General features: G+C 41.5%; 1 protein-coding gene across 1 annotated transcript in view; it reads left to right on the top strand.

Annotated features, from left to right (window-relative positions):
• The first annotated feature begins 493 nt into the window (after window positions 1-493).
• Window positions 494-24634, top strand: part of RCAN2 (regulator of calcineurin 2) — an 88608-nt gene continuing 64467 nt past the window's right edge. The window contains exons 1-2 of the mRNA XM_086745213.1: window positions 494-528; window positions 9241-9467. Of these exons, the coding sequence (XP_086601339.1) occupies window positions 9243-9467 (225 nt within the window). The 5' untranslated portion in view covers window positions 494-528; window positions 9241-9242. The remainder of the gene's footprint in view (window positions 529-9240; window positions 9468-24634) is intronic.

Here is a 24634-nt window from a genome sequence, read left to right as displayed (position 1 = left end):
CCACCCCACTTCACCTCACCCCGTCCCAACCCTTCTCAACCCCATCCCACCTCTCCTCTCCTCAGGCGGGGAGCCGACACCCCGCGGGACGGAAGCTCTGCCACGCACAAGTAACGAGGATACAAACCGCTGCCGGGTTCTTATCGCTGCCTGGGGGCGACGTGAGACCCCCCCCCCCCGCCTCACCTATCCCCACACGGAGCCACCGCCGCCCCTCGCCCCCTCCCGTAACCCAGACCCGGCGCGAAGCGGTGGGAGGTGGGGGGCGTGGCCACGGATGGAGTAGGCGGGACCAGCTTGCCCCCTCTCACATTCTTATTGGTGGCTCCCGCCTGCTTGTTTGTGCGGAGCGGTTTGCTGATTGGGTGGCGGTGTCCCCCTCGCCCCTCCCGCCTTGTCCTCTACCTTCGCCTCAGCGGGAGGGCGGGAGGCGCGGAGCTGTCGCTGAGGAGCCGGCGGCTCGGCGCTCGGCGGCGGCAGGGGAGGAGGCGGGCGGGGAGCCGAGGGGCGAGCGAGCCGCAGCAGCAGGTAAGGGCAGGGCCGTTTGCCGCGGAGGGCGGGAGGGGACCCCCCCGGCTCCTCGGCGGGGCCGCCCGGTTGCAGCCCTGCCCCGCCGACCTGGCGCCGTGCGGGGTTATGTAACGGCCCCGCTCTTCCCTCAGGGTTCGCCCTCCCGGTGGGTTTAAGGGCGCGGGGGGGGGGGGATGCGGGGCGAGGCTGGGGTTCCCCCGTGGGCACCCGCTCTCCGGCCGGGGGCGGGGGGTCGGTGCTAGTGGAGGGGCTGGAAGTGGCCGGCGGGGGCGTGCGGGGGGCGAGTGATTCGTGGGGATGGAGAGGAGCGTGGTGAGGTGGGGGGGTCTTGCAGCCGTGGGGGGCAGGTGGGCGTTTGCGGGGGTGCAGGTGCTCGCTGAAGGCTGGCGTGCGGGAGCGCGGCGAAGCCCGCAGCCCGGGGGGATGCTCTTCTTGGGCTGCTCTGAAGTTCGCTGCGGCATCCCACCGCGACGCTGCTGGATGCTTGTATAACAGGTAGTGCTCCGAAATTGTTGGTTTGGTCCCCCCTTCTGCCCCAGATTCTTTTGTATCCCTTTAAAAATATTCGTTTTTCAGGTTGAGTTTGGAGTTTAATCCGGTTTCCTAAAAGGAAAATGTGTGATGGGTTCATACAGCTGGCGGGAATCGTACAGATGAGAATCACAGTTTAATAGGGGGTTATGATTTATGTGAGCTTCTCTGTTAGGCTTTCAAGATCTGCTCTTACAAATTGGTTTGCTCTTCGTGCTGTTTAGCTGGTTAGAATGGTTGTTCTGTAGAAAAGGAGAAGTGTTTTTTTTTTTTTCTATGGAAACACGGAATTACTGTAAAGAAACTGCAGCGTTTATTGTTGCAGTAAAACCACATTACGTGGTTACGCATCATTGCTGAGCGGATGGAATTCTGAATACTGTGAGGATATAAAACAATCAGCAAAACTACAAACTCATCACAGTAAACAAGGACAGGAGAAGATTTTCTGTAGGCTGCCAACTTCCATAACTAGGAACTGGTAACTTTTTCCTTACGGACAGCAGGAACTGTACAGAGGAGTGCCTTCTCCTTAAACTTCTGAGAAGGGGTTGTCGGCTGTGTGATCTCGTTTGTCTCTCGTTGTCCTCTTCCACACATCGTAGTGTTTATTAAGATTCAGTGGCTTGGTTTATCATTGCATTGAAAATGTTTGTCACTGCCTTAGTGTCCTTATTATTTTTTTGAAGTTATGAATTACTTGTGTAAAATCCTTCTGAAGAAAACTTTGAAATGTTATTCCAAGTCATCACGGTGTCGTGAGTATCTTCTAGGAGTTAAACACTCTGAACAGCTCCTGTTGCATGTAGTTCTGACACACATGGCTTCTTCCTTTTTTTTTTTTTCCCCTCCCAACAGGAAAAGGGAAAATAGATCTTGATAAGAACTGGGGTATAGTTACGAATTTTATGTGCCAAGCTAGAGGGCTATTAAACGAGTGTTCCAGTGACTCCTGTGTGAGGTGACAGGTCTGGCTGAAGGCCAGCGACATTGTAATACTGTGTGCCCCTGGTAAAACTGGCTTGCTTTAAATAGAGTAGCACAGAGGCCAAGTGAAGGTAATCAGAAAGCTTGTTCTGGTTTCTTTGGGTTTGGGCAGGGGTTTTTTGTTCTTTGAATACCTTAATGTTACCATAGTAGCTTTAGTGGCTGATTAATCGTAGCCTAACTTCTTGACCTTAAGAATAGCACGGAAAATCTTCATGCCTGGCATTGGTTGCTCCAGGTGTCATAGCATCATACAATGGTTTGGGTTGGAAGGGACCTTCAAAGGCCATCCAGTCCACCCCCCTGCAAGAAGCAGGGACATCTCCAACCAGATCCGGTTGCTCAGAGCCCCGTCCAACCTGGCCTTGGTCCAACGTGTGATCTTCCTATTGCGGAATGGGGCTGGAGCCTTGGCTTAGTAGGGTTGAGCACCAGTGTCTGCTGGCTTGTCTTCTCCAGGGCTGGAGATACAGATTTGCTTAGCAAGCCAACGCCAACTGAGTTCCTTTACTGGTCACAGGATACATCCCTGGCATGGGAGGCACAGCCAAGCCTTCTGAGCAATATGCAGGTCCTCAACAGCTTGAGCTGGCCAGCCACGCTTTAGATAAATACAAGTGAATAGTCCCTTTGGATGTTAAAAGCTTCTAAAAATAGTTACAAAGTCGCAGCTAAATTTAATGTAGCTAGGATGTCAATGGAAAGGATTAGAACATTTGGGATTTGCACCAGTTAGCATTTAGAGAAAAAAAAAATCCTCTTCCTTATACCTGCCACTTCTGTAAGAGGAAATAGTGGGAGACTGGCACTATTTTTTGGGTGGTGCTAACCAAACTGGAGTTAAAATTTGAGTGGACCTCACTGTACTGGTAATTTTTGTTACTGTAAGGAAATAGTCATTGCCCAGATGGTGAAGGATGAGGGAAGGGGTGACTGTTGTCTGTGACGTTTTTGAGACTACAACAGTTCATTAATTCTGTCAATGTGAGGTCCTGTCCTGCTCTTGCTAATTAAGTAATATTTCTCCATGGGAGCTTTCCATAGTGAGGAACTAGCACCATTTAAAAATAATGCTAGTCTCCAGTGTTCGCTTTGCAGAATGGAATGACATTTCAGGAGGTTACTACTGTCTGAACTTCCCTGTTACGCTCGTGCCTTCTGCCGAAGTCTCCGTGTGGGTCCAGTTGTCTTTAGCAGGAGATGCATCCTTAGGGTGACGCTACAGAACGTGATGACTCTGCTTTCATTAAGTCAGGGACTATCTTGAGTAAAAACTCATTGTTTGAGTAAAATCTTCCGCAGTGGGTTTGATTCCTCCCCTCCTCCATCCCCTCCACTTGAAGTATGGTAAAACTTGCTGTTTTGAGAGTTTTTTGGTAGGAGCAGAGGTGGAATCCCTACTTTTTTTTTTTCCTGGACTCTTCTAGAAAAACAACTGCAACTCTTCTTGCTTTGTTTTTTTCCAAATTTTCTTAATTCCTATAGATTACAGTTTCCAGGTTTGCACTCACGACTCAATAATACTTTTAGTTTATAGTGATTATATTTAAAGCTTCTATTTGTAACATTTTGTTTGCTTTATTCTATTTTTAGTCACGTTGTTTGTCATGGCAAGCAGTGTTTAATTAAAAAAAAAAGAAAGTAAAGTTTCCTAGCAATTTCAAGAGATATGTGCCTGTTTCTTGATGTCCCTCGGGGACTCTTTTTAAAAACTCTTAAGACAGGAAAATGGTCACCAAGGAAATGCTTTATTAGTTTCCATAAAAACAGTGGATGAAACTGTGCGTGCTTGGTAATACAGAAGGCATTGGTCCATTCAAACACTTCGTGTGCGCAGCTGAATGAAGACAACTTGAAATTCTTTAGGGGAGAACTACTTGAACTTCTTTAGGGAAGTTAGGGATCTAACATCATAACAAGCTGTACGTATCTGCCATTTCAGTTTTATACTAGAAAAACAATCCTTTTTGATGACAACTTTTCAAATAGAAACTTTAGTAAGCTGTTGCCCATGAATAAAACTTTCTGCTGCTCTCGGTTAATTTTAATTAGAGAGATACCACGTTTAAAAGCAGTGGGGTAACAGAAGGAATACTTAGCTGCCACCTGGAATCTCTGCAGAGCTTTCGGTTACGGCATCTACAGGGCTGAACACCGACAGGACCGAATCTGCTCCAGTGGGGAGGGAGTTTGCTTCGTGTTTTGAACTATCACGAACTACGAGCTTTTGCATCCTTTGACCACAGGAGGAGAAATTTTGAAAAAAAACTGCTGTCAGTGTAAAGTGATGCAAATTGTGCATCTGAACTGCAGAAAAGAAGTAACAAGGAGTTTCCACAGAGGGGCTGGAAGGGTAGTGGCTGCTATGGTTTTCCAAAAGTTAACAGTGAGATCTTGGTGAATGGATTTGAAAAATGTCCTGATTTGGGGAGGGGGAAGCAAAGGCACAACTCAATTTAAACTCTTTACCTTTTAAAAGTAAGATAAGTACGATTTACCCTTACGTGGATGTCTTTCTGTGGGGTTTTTTGATAATATAAAAGGGACCATAAGAGGGGGAAGTTAATTTATTTTGTCAGAAACTGTGGAAAGGAGCTTTAGTGTAAATGGGAATGTGATCCAGTGATTGTATTATAGTTACCTAAAAGATTACTTTTAATTGTGCTTATATGGCAATCCAGTTCATTGATTGATTATACATGATCTAGAATTAATTGTTTTAAGGGATTTGAAATGTAAATTCTTCTGTTCTAAATTAGTAAAATTGGAAGGAGAACACTTTTTGACAGAGAATTGCCTGAAGTAGCTAAGTAAATTCAAAGAAGCCACGAAACACCACCACCACACCTGAGCCTTAAGGTGCCTGATGGACATAGTAAGGGATATTTAGTTATTATTTCTTTTATATATGTCTAACATCATAAATAATGCAGAAGACTGTAAGAATTCCAGCTTGTGACTGGCTGAAAATGAACATCTGATACGGTGACTTATTGTGGAGCTCATGCGGAGCTGTTGAAAACTCGGACTATGATTTCATGAATGCTTTAAGTAGTTTAGTCGCTGAAAAGTACAATCCTAACCTTTGCTATTGCCTGTCCATTGCTAAAAAGCTTTGCCCACTTATTGTTTTTTTTTTTTTTTTTTTTTCCTGAGTGCTACAAACATTTATGCAGCCATGAAATCAGTGGAGTCAGTTATTTACCTAATGGAGTTAAACCCAAACTTTTTGCCTCAGGCCTGGTCTTTTCCTTCTGCTGAATCATTTTGTGCCGTGGACTGGAGCGGGAGATGCGTTCACCGCTACTTGAAGTAGCGTGAGCCCCGTCTCTGCAGGAAGTGACTGGTGTTGGGAGTGAGAAGCCTGAGGTGTGTGGGAGATTATGTTGCATCTTTTGGCAGAAGAGCTAGTCTGTCCAGTTAGAGTCTGAATTTACAGCCCAAGAGTTTGAAGTGTGCTGACAAATGTTGTTGATCCAAGTATGTTTGTCTCCTCTGATTATCATTGAGCTCAGGCTCACAGGCAGTTTATTTCTTTGTCTTTTATTAGGGAGATTTCTGTTTTCATTGTGGTGTTGCACTTAATATTGTGTGGTACATGGCTCCTGTTTCACAAATTTGACTTTGCTATGCAACAGTTATTCCATACAGATGTCCCTAACTATGCACGTCCCATCTTAGGTTGGGCAGAGGATTTAACAGTCAGGGTATTGTAAGGTGACTTGCCAGTGGAGGGGAGACTGATCAGAATTCTGGTGTGTCTGAAGTGTAGAAGAGGCGTGTGCATGTATACACACCCGCTTACAGATCTCGAAAAAGAGATGGTCAAAAGGCATGCAAGACAGTGACTTTCTTAAGAAGACTTGGCCAATACCCAGGTCCCGGTGAGCAAATCTGACTCAAGAACTGACTGAAAAAAGGAGCAAGCCTTCCTGTTGAAGAGCTCTAGCAGAGCAAACCTTCTGCCACATAATGTAAGAGTATTTCTTCATTTCTTATCTCAGAGAGAACTTTGAAGACTCTGTTTTAGAATCACCTGCTGTACTGTAGCATTTCCTTATTGCCAACTAAGATGGTTAAAAAAGCCCTGAACTTCATAATTGTAACTTAAAATCTTGTTCTATTTTGTTGCTTGTTGTAGTAGTTTTGCTTAATTCTTAACTTAAAAGCTTCCTTTCTTATCTAGTACCTTATAATATCTCTCCCAGGAGGAAGAAATAAGCAGTTTAGTGAAGAAACCTGTAGAGTCTTCTGACTTCTGTTGATAATACTGAAAATCTTTACTTCTCTGCACACCCTGGTAGCTTTGTTATGCATTGGGGAACAGCATGTATGAAACCTGTTAGCTACCATGAAGTTATCTTTAACTTTGCAGTGAAAGTGGAGCTTATTTATTAGACTAAAAAGTAAAGCTTACGAAATCAGCTAATATAATTGGAGATGTGTACAGAAAGCGAATCTGTGTACTCTATTGCCTCTCCTGCTCTACTTTGGCTCTGAAGTTCCACTCAGCCAGCAGATTTGTGTTTCGTTACATCCCAGGACACTCTTTAGATCTCCCCTCTTCTGGCTAGAATGCTGACCGAGTGTTAATTCGTAATCCAAATTTCTGTGACATTTGAGTATCAGCTTGTGTCATCTTTATCCTCTTGAGTCTGTTGTGTAAAGTTGGCTTTGAAACATCCCTCTCTGCTGAGTGGGCTCTCCCAGCTTAATGCTTCTGGGGGAAGAAGGACTTTACCTGATGTGACTATAAAATGGTATCTGCACTGCCTGCGAGTAGTTTGACTGTTGTGAATGAAACACTTCATACTCACTGCCCAAAGACTGCTCTGCCGTGGAAGTTATATTTTATAACATGCAAGGCTTGAGGGTTTTTTTTCCATAAATCTAAAAGCAATGAATCTAGTCTTGACAAAGGCTAGATGTGATGGCAAACGCATCTAGAGGTGATTGCATTTGGAGCAGATGACCTCTTAACGCCTTCTCCTAGAGTGGTGATGTATTCTGAACTTAAGTTTCTTCCCCAGGAGTGGCTGCTGTGAAGATTTCTTTATAGTAACTACCTGGGTGTGTTTGCACTGAAATGCAGAGTGAGTTGGTTAAAACCCCAGAAGCAATATTGCTGTGATCCTGAGTTCACATACGCTAACGCGTACTGTTGAAGTTCTAGCCACCCTCTCCATCATTTGTTCAGGCTTTTTTTTTTCAGTTAGAATTAAATTCCTAAAGTGAAATTAGTTGGAGATAGTTCCGTTAATGCCAGAGTGAGTTGTCGAAAATACCAGCGTATATTTTAGAGTCTAAAAACCTGTCCTCACGTTGACACGGTAAAAAGAGGTAACCTGCCTGAGGCTTTCGTGTTACTTCCTTACAGCACCGCATCCTTGTTTGTTTTAAACCCCTCCCTCATAAATTACATGCACACAATGAAAGACTAGGAAACTATTCTGTTTTTAGCTGTGTAACGTATTTTAGTCCCTGGAAAAGGAGGACAGCTAAGATCCTGTGACCTGCCGGCTCTCCGCAGATCATTAGAAGCAGTATGAGTGGTATGGCCATACAGCACTGGCCTCTGGAAAAGGTCCTGATTTATCCCGGTCTGATCTTGCGGTTTGGGCTAGATGACCTCTGCAGGCCCCTTCCAAACTTAGTTGTTCTGACTAACACTGGCTAGTAAATCCGTCTCTGTCACATCATTTGAGAGGGTGGTAAGTGTGGACTCAGTGCTCTACACTGATACTTTTGAGCGTAGCTTTAGTTTCTTTTCTCGAAGACTTCTGTCGTTGGCCCTGAGGCTTCAGCAATAACAATTGCTGACATTTCTGTAACATAAGGTCACGGAACGATGTGCTCTGTCATCGACCCAACGTCATTTCAGAGCTGCAGCAGAAATTAGGTTATATGAAAGGCACAGGCATGGCAAATTAGCTCCGTAATTCAGCTTTGCTGTACTGAGATTAGGTCTAAATAAACCCATAGGGTTTAATTTTGGACACTAGTCCTAAATGGTGTATTTGAACTAATATTTACAACTATTTATAGAAAATAGCAAGTACGCAATAGAGCAAGGGCAAATCTGAAACAGATGAGCACGCTGTGTTTATGTAACTCCTAACTCCTTATGGTATGAGGAGAAAAAGCAGCCAATGATTGCATATTGTTATTGAAAGACACAAAAATGTAAGACAATTAATTATTCCTTTGCATAGCTTCTGGGCAGCTTACTGGAGCTCTATAGAGGTTATAGGTGGATGTCTAATACACTTGTGCTAGGGACTGTGCACACTAGCCATGAAAAATACATTAATTTATACTGATAAACACATGGATAATTAATTGACCTTTACTTGCTCAGCTTGGCTGGAATGAAGTTTAATCTTGTATCAACAGTAGGGATACTGTGTGATGTATGGGATTGTTACCTCTGCGTCCTTTGGTGTGTCTTAAAATTGTCTTTCTACTCTGGATTTGGGGTAAAGATTCCAAAATCAGCAGGGTTTTCCTAAAAGATGGTGAGAATCATCTCTTGAGTCCACTCATCCCTTCAGTTTTTTATTTGCTTCCTAATGTGATTAAGATGCAAACAAAAAAATTGCCAATGGGCATGGAAAAACAGGGTACGTTCTGTCCTTAAACTGTAGAAAAAAAACTGGCTTTATTCTTTGTAATAGTGATGTGTCTTAGTTGTACTGGTTTTCAGTGATTCTGTGTTCATGCTACTTTCCAACAGGGTAATTTTTTTTTTTCCTCTCTCCTTTGAGTTGACTGGTATAATTTTCAAATTTATTTTCATTTTCTTCTCATCCAGTGCATTACACTTTCTCACTGAGCTGACTGCAAGCTCAGAAGCACCGGCCTGCCTTCTCAGTAACACACGTGACTCCCTTAAACCCAAATACAAGATAGTATTTTCTTTTAAGGCAAGGGACACTTAAGTGATGCTTTGGTTCTGGTTGTGTTCAGTAGCTTGTGCTGATGTGGTTAGATCTCTTCTGTCCTAATAAATGAAAGTATTGAGCCTTGGTGAAACTACTCTTGGTGCCTTGTTTCAGAGGTCAACTGTAGCCTTAAAATAGCGTGAAATATGCTTTCTGCAGGCTAAGAAACTTGGGTTTAACTGGGTTAACTTGTCTGTGTGATGTTTTTCAAAGTGTGGTGTAACTGTGTCTCTCTTCTCCGTGCTGCCAGGGATGAGGGGAGACTCGTACTTCTTTGGGATGCGAGGCCTCGGTCACTACGGCTGCAGCCTGGAGGATGGAGGACGGTTCTTGCTCTACTCGATAAACGGAGACAACGATCTGAAGAGATGTTTTGCAGAGGAAGATTTTCATGAAATAATTGACTTCAATGATCTCCCAAATTCTCTCTTTGCTTGTAACGTTCACCAGTCTGTGTTTGAAGATGAGGACAGTAAGGTACAGTGTCGGTTTCCATATTTTCAGTGTAAGAGAAACATATGCCTTATGTTTGTGTTTACTGCAGTTTAAAGGAAATCCAATCCATCTTGCACAAGGAAACTGTATCACAATTGAATTGTTCAAGGTGGCAAAACAACACTCTGCCAGGAGGTTTATTTCGAAATCTTAAAAGCCTTTGTTAACTATGGTGAACGTGTTTTGCTTTTATTCAGATTTGCAGAACACTGAAATGTGGGGTACGTGTCTCTGTAGCAGCCAGAGTTGTGGTCACGATGGAGGTGGCAAAGTTAAACATGTGGAAGTTTCACCCACTTGCTGATCATGTACCACTGTGATGGGAGGCTGCCTTTCTTGGCTCTTCTGAAATGTTATAAGTTATCTGAAATTTTGTCTGGAAAAATCTAAAAAGATTGATAGTGAGAACAAAAACAAGAAGAACTGCATGAGGATACTTTTAACTCTGCAACTAGTCTAAAATAGAATGGTTAAAATAAAAAAATAAATCAACTTTTGCAGGAAGTGTTCAGTTCCTGTTTCTTAGTCTAGTATTTTTCCTGATGGAGATGTCATAATATAAACCTGATAGCTTGGGGCTTTATTGTCTGATGCAACTAGTCTTGGCTAATTGTTACATGCTTGAGTGTCTTGTCCAGAATTTTCCATTCAGAAACAAGCTGGCAGTGGTAAAGTGGTTTTTGGCTGGAACTGGCTGAGGTATCCAGATAAAACTACAGATTCCCTGGGGCCAAGTTGGCCAGGATGGACAAAGAGTCTTTAGTGAGGAAATTACCAGATAAAAGGGAAAGAAGACTTCTAAGGACACAGGCTTCCTGTTAAAGATACTGGAAGTGATATCTGATGAGGCTGGGCAAGTGGAATTGTTTGGGTTTAACTTTTTAGACACCTTTGGCTTCCTTAATGATATCTTGTGTGTGTTTGAGTAGTACTGATTAAAATAAAAGTTCATGCCATGGCACTGAACAAAATGATCATATTTTTATATATATAACAAAAAATCCTAAATAGCAATCTTGGAAAACAGTGCACCGTTTTATTGTATTTAAGTCTTTCTGCTAAAAAGCATCTTGCATTTGTGTTGTGCCATTTTGTGGAATTTTCTTACCATCTTGGTGAAGAACTTCACTAAAATTGGGGGGCTCTGAAAGTCCATTTTTAAAGAAAGAAAACAGAAGCCTGCCTAGAACTAGAGAATCTCTCTTCGTCCTGCGAAGATTCTATCACCGCTTGCTCCTGAGCTTTTCCTTCTGACAGTTGTGTTCTAGTGTTTAGCTGATGGCTTCATTAGAAGATGGAATGGGCGATTAAGAATGTGGGATAGCAATCCCCAAAGAGCTGCAGGACTTAAGGATGTCTCTTAAGACTAGCAGCTGGGTTGGGGAGGTGAATATTCTGTTGATGACATGGTTTGAACAGCTCTATTTGCAGGTAAGTAGTTACTCCCATAAGTCCATATTTAACTAGATGGGATTACCTTCAGATTTCCCATTAAATCCAAGGACCTGGGGAGCTGATGATGATTTTTATTATTCCTGTAGAACATGTACTTGTGTTCCCATTGATTAACACCCGTAATCCTTTCTATTAATAACTGGTGCTGCAGGATAACAGCACACATGAATTCAATATAAAATATTGTCAAGTTACTAAGCTAGAATTCAAAATCTCTCACAACCACATTTAATAAATGCTGCTAACAATTATATCTTCAATTATGTATTGATCCAATGTATATGGAGTGATACACTAAACTTCTTAAAGAACATACTACAGTAGTGGTTATATCTACAGTAGTTTCACTGTTTTATCCATTCTACAGATAGTAAAATTTTTGCAATGTATCTTTTGACTTTTACTCCTGACCTCCACGTTTAGGAGGAAAACAGAGGTATGATTGGTTTGGAAGTTACAAGTTAGCTAGTAAAGAAAGCCAGAGAAGCCTGTCATCGTAAATGGTTGTTTTGATTTGGTGTGTGAACTTGCTGCATAATAATATTTAAATATATCAACTTCTGAGTGCCCCTGGCATGTATCAGGTACTAATGTCAAGAATTAATGCTGATAGCTTTAGAGCTATTTTACTTGAAGTGCCTAGGAAGCTGAACTGTCAAGTTCAGACTTTTAACACAAATATCTAAGCAATATACTCGCTACAGATAGGTTTTAAAAGCAAATGCCTACTTTGTATCAGATACAGGCTAAATTCCAGCTTGTGCCTGAGTAGGGTTTGCAGCAGCTGTGAGGGAACTCTTGGCGGTGTGTACCCCTGCACTCTGCGTAAGCTGATTCGCCTTCTCTGGTCTCACTGCATCCTGGCTCACATGTTCCCTTTCACCAACATCATGTGGCTGTACAGCGCTTCAGAAAGGATTCTGTGTGGCCTACCAAGAGTGATGGCACCTGTAGGGAGCCTGAGTTTGGACCTTCATTTTCTGGGGACGAGGAATTCTTGCAGCTGGAGGCCATGCTACAGTTGAACAAACTGGATCAGGCCAGGTTTGAGTTTTCTCCTAAGGTCTCAACATAGTGAATCTGAAGAGTTGTGGGCCCTGGGATCTGAAGATGACTGTTGCCATCTGGCTTAATGGAAGCTGCTGAGGAGTGACTGCCTGATCTTAAACACTGGCAGAAGAAAGGGGGAATATAGACTAGCACTAGCTACACATACCTGGTTTTGCTACACTAACAGAGCATCTGGTAAAAAAATATTTGCCTACTTTTCAGACCTCTCTGGTCTTTGAAATAAATCCCTGCTTAGGTTAGGAGAATGCCCTGGATAGCTGGGTTGATAATATGGGCATTTAAGGATTTGCACAGGATGGCTTAGCAGTTTCAGCGCGCTGAGAGCGTGCGTTATCAGCGTGTACTAACACCTGAAGGGAGAGTGCAAACTGAACAGAGACAGGCTATTTTCAGTGACGCCCAGTGACAGGACCAGAAGGCACAAACTGAAACTCAGGAGGCTTCTTCTGAACATCAGGAAACTTCTTTACTGTGAAAGTGACTGAGCACTGGCACAGGTTGCCCAGGGAAGTGGTGGACTCTTCCTCCCTGGAGGTATTCAAAAGCTGTCTGGATGTGGTCCTGGGCAGCTGGCTTTAGGTGGCCTTCCTTGAGCATGAGGGGTTGGACAAGATGACCTCCAGGGGTCCCTTCCAACCTCACCCAGTCTGTGATGCTGTGAACATATGTTGTCAAGTGTATCCTATTTCTTCTGATGAGGAAGGTCAGTGTGTGAATGGAAGACTGAGGAGTGAAGGTGATTAAAAATGCATCTCCTGGACCGTTAGTTTAACGGCAGTGTTGGGGGGAAGGGAGGAGTAAAGAAGTCAAACTAACAAGTCAATGGAAAGGATAATCCTGCTTTAATGAAAGGACTTTACTAGGAAAACAGTTCCTATTTTCATGAGGGATTCTTTCATATTACAACTTCATCTATATTGGGTAACTACTTGCTTTTACTACAGAAGTCTGTGTTAGACATTAGACTTCCTTTGACTTTTTTTTTTTTTTTTAACATGTATTATTGAGCTTGGGTCTTGAAAAAGATTTAAGGCTGCCTCAGGTGAGTGCTGGAATATTTGTCCAAGGATGATGCTTTATGAGAACTCTGTAGCCTTACTTGGAAAGGATTTTTTTTTTCCCTTTGTACTTGCATTCAACTTTCTCAACAAAGCACATTTTCATGCTGCTATTTTTATTTTTTAAGGTGCAGTAAAAGACACTGGACTGTTCAGTGGTCTGCTGTGTTGTCTTAACTTTTATATGTTAATTCTGGAACTGAAACTTTCTACTGATGCTTTGTCTCTGAAGCATATAATTGAAATGTGTCTGTTCAGTGCTCCTTTTAAACAAAGCGGAGCCGGTGTGTCTGCTGCCACGTGTGCAGTGTTCCTTTGGTTCCATTTTCCTACAGGCTAATTCAAGAAGATGCTCTAGGAGGCATCTTTGTTTCTGCAGGGCAAGATCTGTTCCTTTTGACTTCGCTTTTAAAAAATCTAGACTGTAAAGTCAAAACCTCTTTGGTCATATTACATCACTGGAGCCTCTAGGTATTGAGTCATCATTATATTTAGAGGGTGGGACACTTCTTTTTAGTCTAATATTAGTACTGAAGCCTGGACTCAGTGGAAGGTCACCCTAGCAGAGATGAAGTCACCGCTTCAAGGCTGGAAAGGAATGCAGGCTTCATTCTGCCTTCCTAGTACCCTTGCTGTTGCTTTGTTTTACTTTCAGTTTTTCTACCTTTTAAGGTTGTTGTCCGTTGATACGATAACATTATCAGAAACTGCCACTTGAAGCAGACTGTGCCTCGTGCTGTGGAATCTCTACCTACTTTGTTTTGTTCTGCTTTATAAACAGGATGAGTGTTATTCCCCATCACTCTGTGAGAATTTAAGTGTTTATTTACTGTACACTGTGAATGCATCTAATAAAATAAAAATACAGAGAGCTTGCAAAGGAAGGCTGCAGCAGCAGTATCCTTCAGCATTTTATGAATCATAGTTGCCCTCTGGAAATCCAATCTTGCACTCTTCCCTCGGTGGTGGTTTACAGATCTAAGAATGACTTTTTTGTATGATCAGGAAAGCACTATAGCTATAGGAGACTGCACTTGCTCTGAGAAGTATGCAGTGTAAAAAAATAAATTTTCCATGACTTTTATGTTTTATTCTCTAACTCATTTCGAATACTTTCCCTGTGAACCATATCAGTGTAGTGCAGTATTGCACCTATGAACTTTCATGCTCTGCATCCGAGATACCATCTAATTGCTGGAGTGATAATCCCAATTTTTTCTGCCCCGCTATGTAAATCCTCTCTACAACCTAAAAGAGCTGTTGGTATTTTCATTCATATACCACAGGAAGTAAATTAAGGTAGGTTTAGCTCCTAGACCTTGCTAGTCAACTGTGTATTGACACGTGGAATGTGATGCTGATGTACAGCTCCTCTGTCGTTCCTGTGCTGTACTTGCCGGTCAGTTGAGTTGTGTTGAGGAGCTCGGATAACCAAAGCAGTCCGTTCATGAAGCTGGATGTACCCTATCCTATGAACTTTCTAAACATGACTGGCACTAAGAGTCCCACATCGCACAAGTGTTTGGAACTCTGTAGGGCTGCAACCACAGTGACAGTAAGGTGCTTGGGCCTTACTGGAGAAAGGACAGTAGTGAAGTTAACCTTCACAGACATCTGGGATCTACTGAGTGCTTATTCTGGCTTTGGGGGAAGAAAATGAATTAATCTTGATTGGTGTGGTTTGCATATTCAGAATTTTAATACATATGTATAAGGACATTATTTAAGCTTGGTCTTGTTGCTGTTAACAAGATAGCTTGCATTTATGTGTGTATATATAGGGTCTGACTAATTTCCTCTGAGGTGATCTGCAGAATTTCTAATGGAATTGTAAGGAGTTGTTAGTCTAGTCTGGTGTAGGCATTCCTTCCCTCTTCCATCTTAGGTGGATCACTGTTACTGAAAGGCTTCAGCATTTCTACTGCCTTTCTGGAAAAATGCATAAGCGTTGTGATAGCCTTCGAAGAAACACGGAGGGCAGACTGAGATTGTGCAGTTTTAACAGTATGGTGACGTCAAATCTGTGCGTATGTTCGCATCCTCCCGTGCAAGTAGAAGGTATGCTTGGCCATGATTACCTGTTGGTATCCAGGAATTGCCAGGCTTCAAATGTTCCTCAATTTAATCAATGTTCAATTCTTGCCCTGAAAATAGGTGTGGGGTTTGTTGTGGTTTAAAAACAAAAAAAAAACAAAACAAAACAAAAAAAACCCAAACAAAAAAAACAAACAGAAAACCAACCAAACAAAAAAACCCTCAACCAACCAACCAAAAAAAAAAGTAACAAGTATTTCTGGGCCTGAAACGCTGCTGCCTGTAATGTGGATGCTGTCTAATAATGTATACAGTACTGGGAGTTGTTTTCCCATCCATACGTAGGGTGCTTGGAAGCACAAGTGCCCTTGTTTCAGTGGGAGAACGTGCCTGGCAACAGACCAGCTGGGTTAAAGGTAGGCCAGCATTCGTCGCAGCTGAAGTTTGCAGTAGTGCTTCAAAGCAGCTAACTCTACTACTTGTTTGTAAATGACAAAAATAAACTGATTAATGTTCTTTCCAGAACACGCAAGACATTGGTTACTATCTGCTTTTTAAATTTGGAAATGTACTTTTCTCCTTCAGAGCAACTATGGAAAAATTCTTCTGGTGTTGGCTCTCTGTGGTCATGCTCTACTCCGCAGTCTAGAGGGAACGCGTTATCTCAAGAAACCAGGGTGGGTGGGAAATCTTTCCTGGGAAAGGACTATTCAGGATAAGTATTTCATTTTTTTTTTTTTTGTATAGGAATATAATTTTCCTACCAGTTCTGCTAAAATGTACAGAGTTTTTTTTTAACAAAGCTGTTGGTAAATCTATGCCCAGGTTTCTGAGGACCTTCTGTTGTGGCATTGGGAGCTAGAGGGAGTTGCAAGGTCTTGTCTGTAAGTCAGTAAAGAATCATTCTGTTGATTACCCCTTTCTCTAGTACAATGGATATCGTAGGATAAACTGTGGATAGGTCTGATTCAGATATCCCTAAACACTGTACAAATTTAGATTAAGCTTCCAATTTGCAGTTGTCTGTCTCCTGTAATAGATTGAACTAAATTCCTGGACTCAAATGCCTTTTGATCTTTGAGGAAGTCAAGATCTGGCCTGGAACGCTGAAGCGAGTATGCCTTTCTTCTGATCTCGCTACCGGTGCTAGCTGGGATGTGGAGTTCAACCCAGGACTTCTGCTGACAGAGAAGTTTTTTGGTGGTGGTGATTTTTTTCCTTCTGATTATCCTGCTTGAAAATATTTGAGAGTTTGACTGTATCTGTGTGAAGTTCTGAACCTTTCTTTTCTGGGATGATAAGCAAGAGAACCTAGCACCGATCTCTCCATGCACTTTTATGCCATTTCCTATTTACCAAGTTTGAGAGGATTTGATTTATTGTAACTGGTGATACTTGCTCTTATTGACCAGTGTTACTCCTGGGGTGTGGTTTTTTTTTTTGTTTTGTTTTTTTGTGGGTTTGTTTTTTTCTCCTTCCTCCTTGTCTGTCAATCTAAAATGTAGCATATTTTTGTAAAGCAATATAAAGCCAGGAAGATAAGACACCAAGTCACACTTGGAATAAACCGCAGCAACGATTTCTACAGGAACTTTCTTGCATCCAACTGAAACTTTTATGCAGGCACAGTGAGCGAGAGGTCAACCCTTCCACTCTCTGCTGACACAAGCAAGAGCTACATCTTTTAGAAGAAAAAAGCTGCCTGTCTGTAGAAGAGACTTCAGCTTGTTCCACTAAGTAGTTCTTACCAGTTGATATTTGCTAATAATCAAACACAGTTTTGCCCTTCACTCTCCAACAAACTGTCATTCTGAAGTCAACAAAAATACTGTTTTTCTAGCTGATAGTAATCAAAAAGTGCAGTAAAGCCGTTCTAATGTGGTTAGGGCAACAGCTGTTCCTTATTTTAATACCATCAGAGGTCCTAATCCATCCACAAGTTCTGATATCAGTTTTCTGGCCCAAGGAAAAGGCTTCTAAATGAAGGTCAGCCTTCATTACCGATGCGTAAAGACGTTGCATTTATAGAAGAAACATTTTGCCTTAATCACATTCAAACCAGTAAATTTACAACTCTAATTACCAGGTATTTAAGGGAATTTCTCAAATGTTTTGTACAAAATATATGTTAAGAGCTCTGCACCAGAGTTTAATGTAATTAATAAATCAAACAATGCTTGGTAGAGGTAGGAAAAAAAGTAATGCTTCAAAAATAATGTAGTCTTGGAAAAGGAGGGGTACTGGAAGGTTATTTAAGGTAGTACAGAGTGGAGAAGAGAGAGTCAGCAGCTTTGATTGTGGCACTGGTTAAGACAAATTCCGCAATGGATTTGAGCACAAAGGTAAGAGATCATATTTAGAGTTGAATCAAGGTAAAAAGAATTATCAAGTACTTCTGTGTATTTGAAAGCATGTTTTCTTCTGTGCCAGATAAATTCGTGCTTCTTTATGGCCGATGAATGTTTTAGCATCGGCTCTGATAGTGCGAGGATTTCTCAATGGCTGCGTTCTCAGATCCAATCCTCAGGTGACAGATCGGCTGATAAACTCTATCATTTTGTCAGCTGAGGAGTTTGTCCACATTCTTAGTTTCCTGTGTAGTACAAGTGCATAAATGTTTTTTTTTAAATAACATATCTCATAATTTTTAATTGTCTTTCATTCATTTGATTCCTTTTAACTGTAGGTGTTTGCTCTAATTTGATAGCATTTTATGGATGCTCTACATGGCTTAAATTACATGACTTTTGTATCGGGCTTTGAAACTTAATACAGAAGCAGAGGCATTGCAAATGCGGCAGATGTAATGTGTATATCTCAGAGGGATAAGAGAAACCTTTTCCATCTGATAGAGACTAATGAGCTAGAAGTTAAGATGACAGGAGGATGGGAAAAAGAAATTATGGTATCCCTGGCAAGAGAGTAATGAAGGCATTTATTACACTGCAGCAGGGTGGATTCAAGTCAGTATGTGTTGTCTTTATTGGTTTTGCAGATAGTCTAAAAAACTTAAAGACATTGTAACACTCCTGCATGCAATCATTTAGAAATTTTGGATTTAATGTTACTGGAACTTGTATTGGAGAGAAATCTGGTAGTTTCATCCTCATGTTTCCAGTGTGTGGCTGGCTTACAAGGGAAGAAAAAACCTGAAAATTTCAGAAGATGCTGAGGAAATGAGGTTCCAGCCCCTTACTGAGTGCGGGCCTGGCCGCTGTTTTAAGGCCTCAATAATGGACTGGTGTGCACCATGAGGCTGACTTCTGAAAGCCATGATAACATCAAGTCTTTTTATTCTTCATGACTCTTCTGAATACTGATTGTCTATCTGTTTCTGAAGATATTTAATGTTAAAAGCTTTGGGTTGGTTTTTTTTTTTTTTTTTTGGTTTAACAGCTGAGTCCATGGTATCCCTGACTGAAAATACAGTCTGTTCACTCAGGCTGAAATACCACAAATGTTGAGGTGATGGAAATGGGTATTTCACATGGCTGAGATGGTGTTGAGTCAAGCCACATCGCTGTCTAGATCAGCCTTCTGCCAGTTTGGAAACTAGAGTGTTTTTTATTTGGTTTTCCTTCAGATCCTGGGACAAGGCCGTGTACAGACTGAGAGCACTGACAGCGCAGGCCGTGATTCAGAGGCTGGCTCTTATGCCTTGTCAAACATATTTAATATAAATTAACAAGGTTTACTGTCTTTTGGCACTGGTTGCTTTCACTTTCTTGCTTTTGCAAAGCTTCTGGATGGATTCTCCCAAGAATCTGTGTCTAACAAGCAAAGAAAAAACTCAGCTTATATAATGACTTATGCTTACTTGAACACCTTCTAGATCCATTCTGATCTTATTTGCTCGTGACCCTGTTCCTCTGAATAAATCCCGTGTGTGCTCTCAGCTTCTTCCAGCATTGAGAATTCTAATTGCTCCTGTTCGTATTGCAGTTAGAGGGAGAAGCACATAGCAGAAATGGTACAAGAGTGTTTCTTAGGCCAATAATGTGTCTTGCTTTTTTATATTCCAGTTTCAAATGATTTAAATAATAAAGCTTTTACCTTTTAATAAGTGTCTCCCAAATAAATAGTTTTATTCATTGCTGATTATTTTAATCTATCACCCTTACAGTTTTGGCACTGAAGTTTTTGCCTCCCTGCTGTTTTATGACCTGCATAAAGCAGATGCAGCGTGTCCCATGTACGTATTTGAATTTTTCAGGAGGTACCTGTTACTTACTGAAGCATAGGTCAGGTTATTTCTTCAAAACCCTTTGCGCTATAGTCTTTCTGTTGATCTAAAATGTGTGATTAGATTGATGCTACGTAGTGATAAGGAAAACAACCATTTAAAATAGCTTGTCCAAACTATATACCTACATTTCATTTATTTATTTCAGGTCTAAGAACTAAATCCTTATCTGATATTTGTCAGAGTCTTAAATCAGAAAGAGATGGGTGTATGCCTTATCAACGCTTTTACTGAATTACAAAATAAGATGAGATTTGTCTGAAACTCATATATCATATCTGACGTTCCCAGTACAATCCTGTATTTTTCCAGGCTGTTCTTCCTTCCCCCCCCCCCCCGCTGTTGTCTTGCACAGACTTTTGAATAAAAATTATTCCAATGTAGGGGGGGGGAACCCCAACAACAAAAACGAAACAAAAACCACAACTACTTTCTTGTAGTGTATCTGAAGGAAGGTGAGATGGAGTCTGACTGCAAACATTAAGACACCGGATTCTCAGAATATTCTCCATATGCTCTAAGTCGTGTGAGGGCAGTGACTGTTTTGGATTTCATGTGTTTTATGTACCACAAATATGCGGTATGCAATTTCTGGACAGGCTGATATCCTTGAAATATTTGGTGCCTACCTTGCTTTTTCTTCTACTTCTGCGTTAGCAGTTAGTGCCTTCCCTACCTTGCTTTTCCTTTAGAAGGACCCTCAACTGTCCTTTATCCACTTTCTTGTAACATATGGGCTGCTATTGACCCCAGACCTATAAAATATGGGCTGTGTCAGTATTCTGTGATACTAATTGTTAGGAAAACTTCAGATTCTTGTTAATGCCTTCTGTGTCTTTGAGCTTTATGGTATACCTGAATCATCATCTGTATGTGGGTTTTGTGGTTTTTTTGTTTGTTTGGGTTTTTTTTGTTTTCTTTTTTTTTTGTTTTTTTTTCTGGAGGTGTGTGTAGGGTGGGATGAAGGAGGGTATTTGAAACTGGGGTTCTCACACAGATGCATCGTGTCTGAAAACTGGGTAAAAACACCCATATTGTGGGATTTGAGATGAACGTCATGAATGTGAAAAGTACTGTTGCACTTCTTTCTGATCTCTCTTTGCACCTAATGATCATGCAGCGTCACCGTGGTAGTGAAGATAAACTTAATTTATACCCGATTAGACTGTTTACAGTGTATAAAGGAAAATCCTTTCTGGTACAGAAGAAAAACACACTTTCTGTGGATAACCCACTGTGCGTGGGCTAAAGGCCATCAAAAGGTGTGCGCTGGTTGTATCAAGTGCCATGGGTGCCATCTGCTGACTGCTGCATGTACCACAGAGTTCTTCAGCGGGGGGAGAAGGAAAGAGAACACATGTTCGCAAGTGAGGAGTTAAATACTCTGCCACTCCAATATTAAAAAAAAAAAAAAAAATAGAATTGTTAATCCTTGCTGGTGCTGTGCAATATGAAAAACAATGCTCACCCTAAATGTATTTGAGTTTTATTTCAGCTTTGCAGAATAGTTTTACAGAGTAATTATTATTGCTGTCAGTGTTCTTTTACAGTATTTTTGCTTATGGTGAACCTAGATCTTAATTTTTGCAGTGTGATGCTGCTCGTAGTCTGAACTCAGCTTCTAGCCATGCACTTTTTTTTTATCTTTTCAACTGTTTCACGTTTCTGAACTCTTTCCTGATTCCACTTGTTATATTCCATCTATGGTATCCTGTATATAGCTGGGAAGTGAGGCTGAAATAATTTCTTTATTGTGCTTGCTTGCAAACCTGGTAAAATAGGTTGTCTTATCCTTGGCAAACACACCAGCAGCACTACCAGGTAAGGTGGTATAGATAGTTGTCTATACCTGATTTAGTGACAAAGCTGAGAGAAGGGGCAAACTGGAGTACAATTTAGCTAGGCTCCAGAGTAGTTTATAGCCTATTTATTAAATTGGTTTTGAAGGGAAACTTCTGTTTTGTCTTGGTTGTCACACTTTCTTCAAAACCTAAGTTGATGTATTGCTTTGGGTCACTCAACTGAAAGTCAGTGAGTATCTGCTGAGAAGAAATTCCATCCTACTAAGCATGAAAGTGTGATATTTAATACTATAGTTTTAGGCTGTGTGGCTGCTGTAAATCAAATAGTGTTCTGGCAAGGGTTCCAGTACTGTAATGTGAAATAATGTTTTCAGCTGAATTGTTAAAATGGTCCATGACATCCTTTTGGCTGAGGACAAATAGTACTTTCCCTAACAACTTCCAGGCGTTGTTTGGCACTCTGCTTGGTCCCAGGGATCATTCCCAATAGCCGTTTCAGAAGCTAAGAGTTAACAGTTTCCTTGAAATAATTTAGTTTTCACTTAATAGCATAGCTGTGGCCAGCACCTGGTGGTTTGCATCAGGGCCCCAAGTGCACCAACAGGCTTCAGCTACTGTGACCAGCCTGACCTTCTGCTTACTGGTCCAGAAGCTCCATTTAAGCTCAGGATGGGGCCTTCATTCCTGGCCTGAACAATCGCATAGGTCTGCCTATCTCAAGTCCTGTCCTTGGACCCAGCCTTGGACTTACATTGCAGGCTTTCTAGTTTTGTCTCTGGTCTCATATCTTTCTCCTCCTGACTCCCTGGATAGACCCGGACCTGTTTCCATCACTTTCTGCGGCCAGGCCTGTTGATGGTTGCTGTGATCAACACGCTGCTCAGCGTGTTTTCAGATGCTATGGACAGGCCCTGGCCTGTGAAGGTGCTGCCTGTACTGTGGTCATCCTCAGTTAATCCTCATTCACGGAGAAGTTTTGTTTTTGCTGCTCCTGTACCTCAGGACTTGAGAATGGGCCTGGACACCACTTAACTTTTGTCGTGTAGAAGTGGCTCTAGTATCTTGATACCAATCTAGGCCAGCTGGATTAACTGGAGGTTTCTCATATGCTATCCTGGGATCACACAACTGACCATATGGTCAGGGTTTGGGCTAGTTACTCATGGAAATATTGCATATGGAATAGGGACAATAATTCTGGAAACATCTAGTGGGGGACAAAGAACACATTTTAGAGTTGTGCAAAATCAAAGGTTGGGTGCACCATTGTTATGAGACCCTAGTGTAAATCAAGCGGTGCTCCAGAGACTCTCAACATAGCTGAAAGCAGAATGCAAAGGCAGATCCTGGTGGAAAGTAGTGTGACTTCAACCTTGATGAACATCGATGCCAGAGATGATGTGCTGCAGGTGCTTTGCTAGTGTCTGAACCCATATGTGGCAAGCAGTCATGGGTTGAACTTGAAAGTGCAGGTAAGTCAGAAACAGATGTCGAGAGAAGCTTATAAACATTCTTTCTTCCAGTTGCCTGATCTTCCAAACCACAGTAGAAAATACAGTATCCACAGAGAAGAATAATAGTTGAAAACCTGGAATGATACCTTCAAGACTCCTGTGTTTCCTACTGCCTTTATTTGCATCTGGCGAAACACTTAATATTCCAGAGGTTTTTTTCCTTCCTTGTAAGGACAAAAGCAAAACATTCAGAAGCCTTTAACTCAAAAATGGGGTCACTGAAACCCTAATATAGAAGCTGTGAGGGTATGCTTGGCATATGAGAACTAAGGTTTGTTTTCCAACTTTTTTGATTCTTTTACAGAACTTGAGGCTGGTTTTCCCGCTTTGACTTGCGTTTGAAGTAGCAAGTAGTCTGTCCTTGAAATTCCATTTGAATCTGCCATGGTTGAATGATAATGAAACCTGTATTTCCCCCCTCCTCTCCTGCCCCAAGAATTTGGCTCTTAAGTACCTGAAGTTTTCTACTGAAACCTATTTTTACTAAACAAAAAAAACCTGATGGAATTCTCATCATGGCTGCTTCCTAAGTACTTGAGATAGATGCCTGCCTACTTTGTTAGAAAGACTAGAGAAAACATCTGAAATGGGAATTCATACAGTTCCTTTGCCTTTTGCTTTTTTCCCCTCTTGCTGTTTGCTTTCTTCTGGATCAGTTGTGCTTCTTGCAGCTTATAAAATCAGAGGGTGCTGCGGTATGTGTATTTTGTCTGTCATTTCATCATATAGGTTCTAACTTTAAAATTACTTTAACTGGAATATAGTTCTGGAAAATAATATATTTTTTAAAAAAACTTGTTTGTATTATTGGTGTGTGTTAACATGATATATTTGATGGATGCATGAAACATGAGTTATGTAAAATTTCAGACAATTTATGTAGTCACTCCAACTCTGAATTAAAACACTGCCAGCCGGCACGTTGCAGTTGAACTGAAGCAGAGTAGGAATTGCCCTGCAAAGTTTGAACAGAATATTGTATGCAACTAAAATTTAAGTGTTGTGCTGAAGGCAGGCTTCAGAAAAACAAGTCCTGATATAAGCACCACCAGAAACAGATTGCTTCTCACTGCCTTACTTCAATAAATTGCTTTTAATACTACTTAATTGTCTGCGGAGCTCAGAATCCTAATGTGTTTTTAAATAATCCAGTGTTTCATCTCTCTCTCTCTCTGTGTATATATATATATATATGCACCTTGCACTTTCATATTTATTCAAGAGTTTATGGGTCTTCTACAGTGCTAGCTAACTTTTGATGAAATAGCTTCACTGCTGTACTGACAACAGTAAACTGAACCTAGAAGGGTGGGAGTTTTCAGACAAGCAGTTAATATTGAGTTGCACACTTGAATTTTCTGAAGTCAACAATTTTTCAGTGCTTAGAAAAAGATCTTGATTTTTCTAACTAAAGATGAATGGATGGTGTTTTGTAGGTGATTCCTTCTTAAACAGCTGAGACAATGCCTTGAAAAAGAAGTCCAGAACGTGTTTGAAAGGGTTAGAATCTAGCCCATGGCGGGGTGATGGTGGAAATCAGTGTATGAAAGCCTGAATTACAAAAAAAGAGACCACAAAAAAAAAGCACTTGGTACAAATGCAGATCTTATTCCTGGAGATTTAGGTTTGCAGTCTTCCAGTACTCCTAGAAGTGTCACTAATGAGCATGTTATTTACAACAAGAAAGGTCAACCCTCCAGCTCGCCATGAAACTGGGAGCTTAAATTTCTTTTGCTCTCTTGCGCCGTGAACGTAGCTGCGCTGCTGTGTTTGAAGTCACTTGTCTGCTGCTCACCTGATGTTCTTGGGCTGCACAGAACCTACTGCTTGCCAAAGAAAATGATAGTAGCTCATTTTTGTGAGGGGAAGCCATCAGCTTCTTGACATTGATACTGTAAATGTGTGTTTTTACCTAACTTCTAGGATGTTTTCCTTTTCGTGATTGGAATCGCTCATCTGTCTAAACAGACTC

This window comes from Chlamydotis macqueenii, chromosome 3 (assembly GCF_036417535.1).
Source record: "Chlamydotis macqueenii isolate bChlMac1 chromosome 3, bChlMac1.mat, whole genome shotgun sequence".
Lineage (NCBI taxonomy): Eukaryota > Metazoa > Chordata > Aves > Otidiformes > Otididae > Chlamydotis > Chlamydotis macqueenii.
This window is presented reverse-complemented; position numbering and strand designations above follow the sequence as displayed.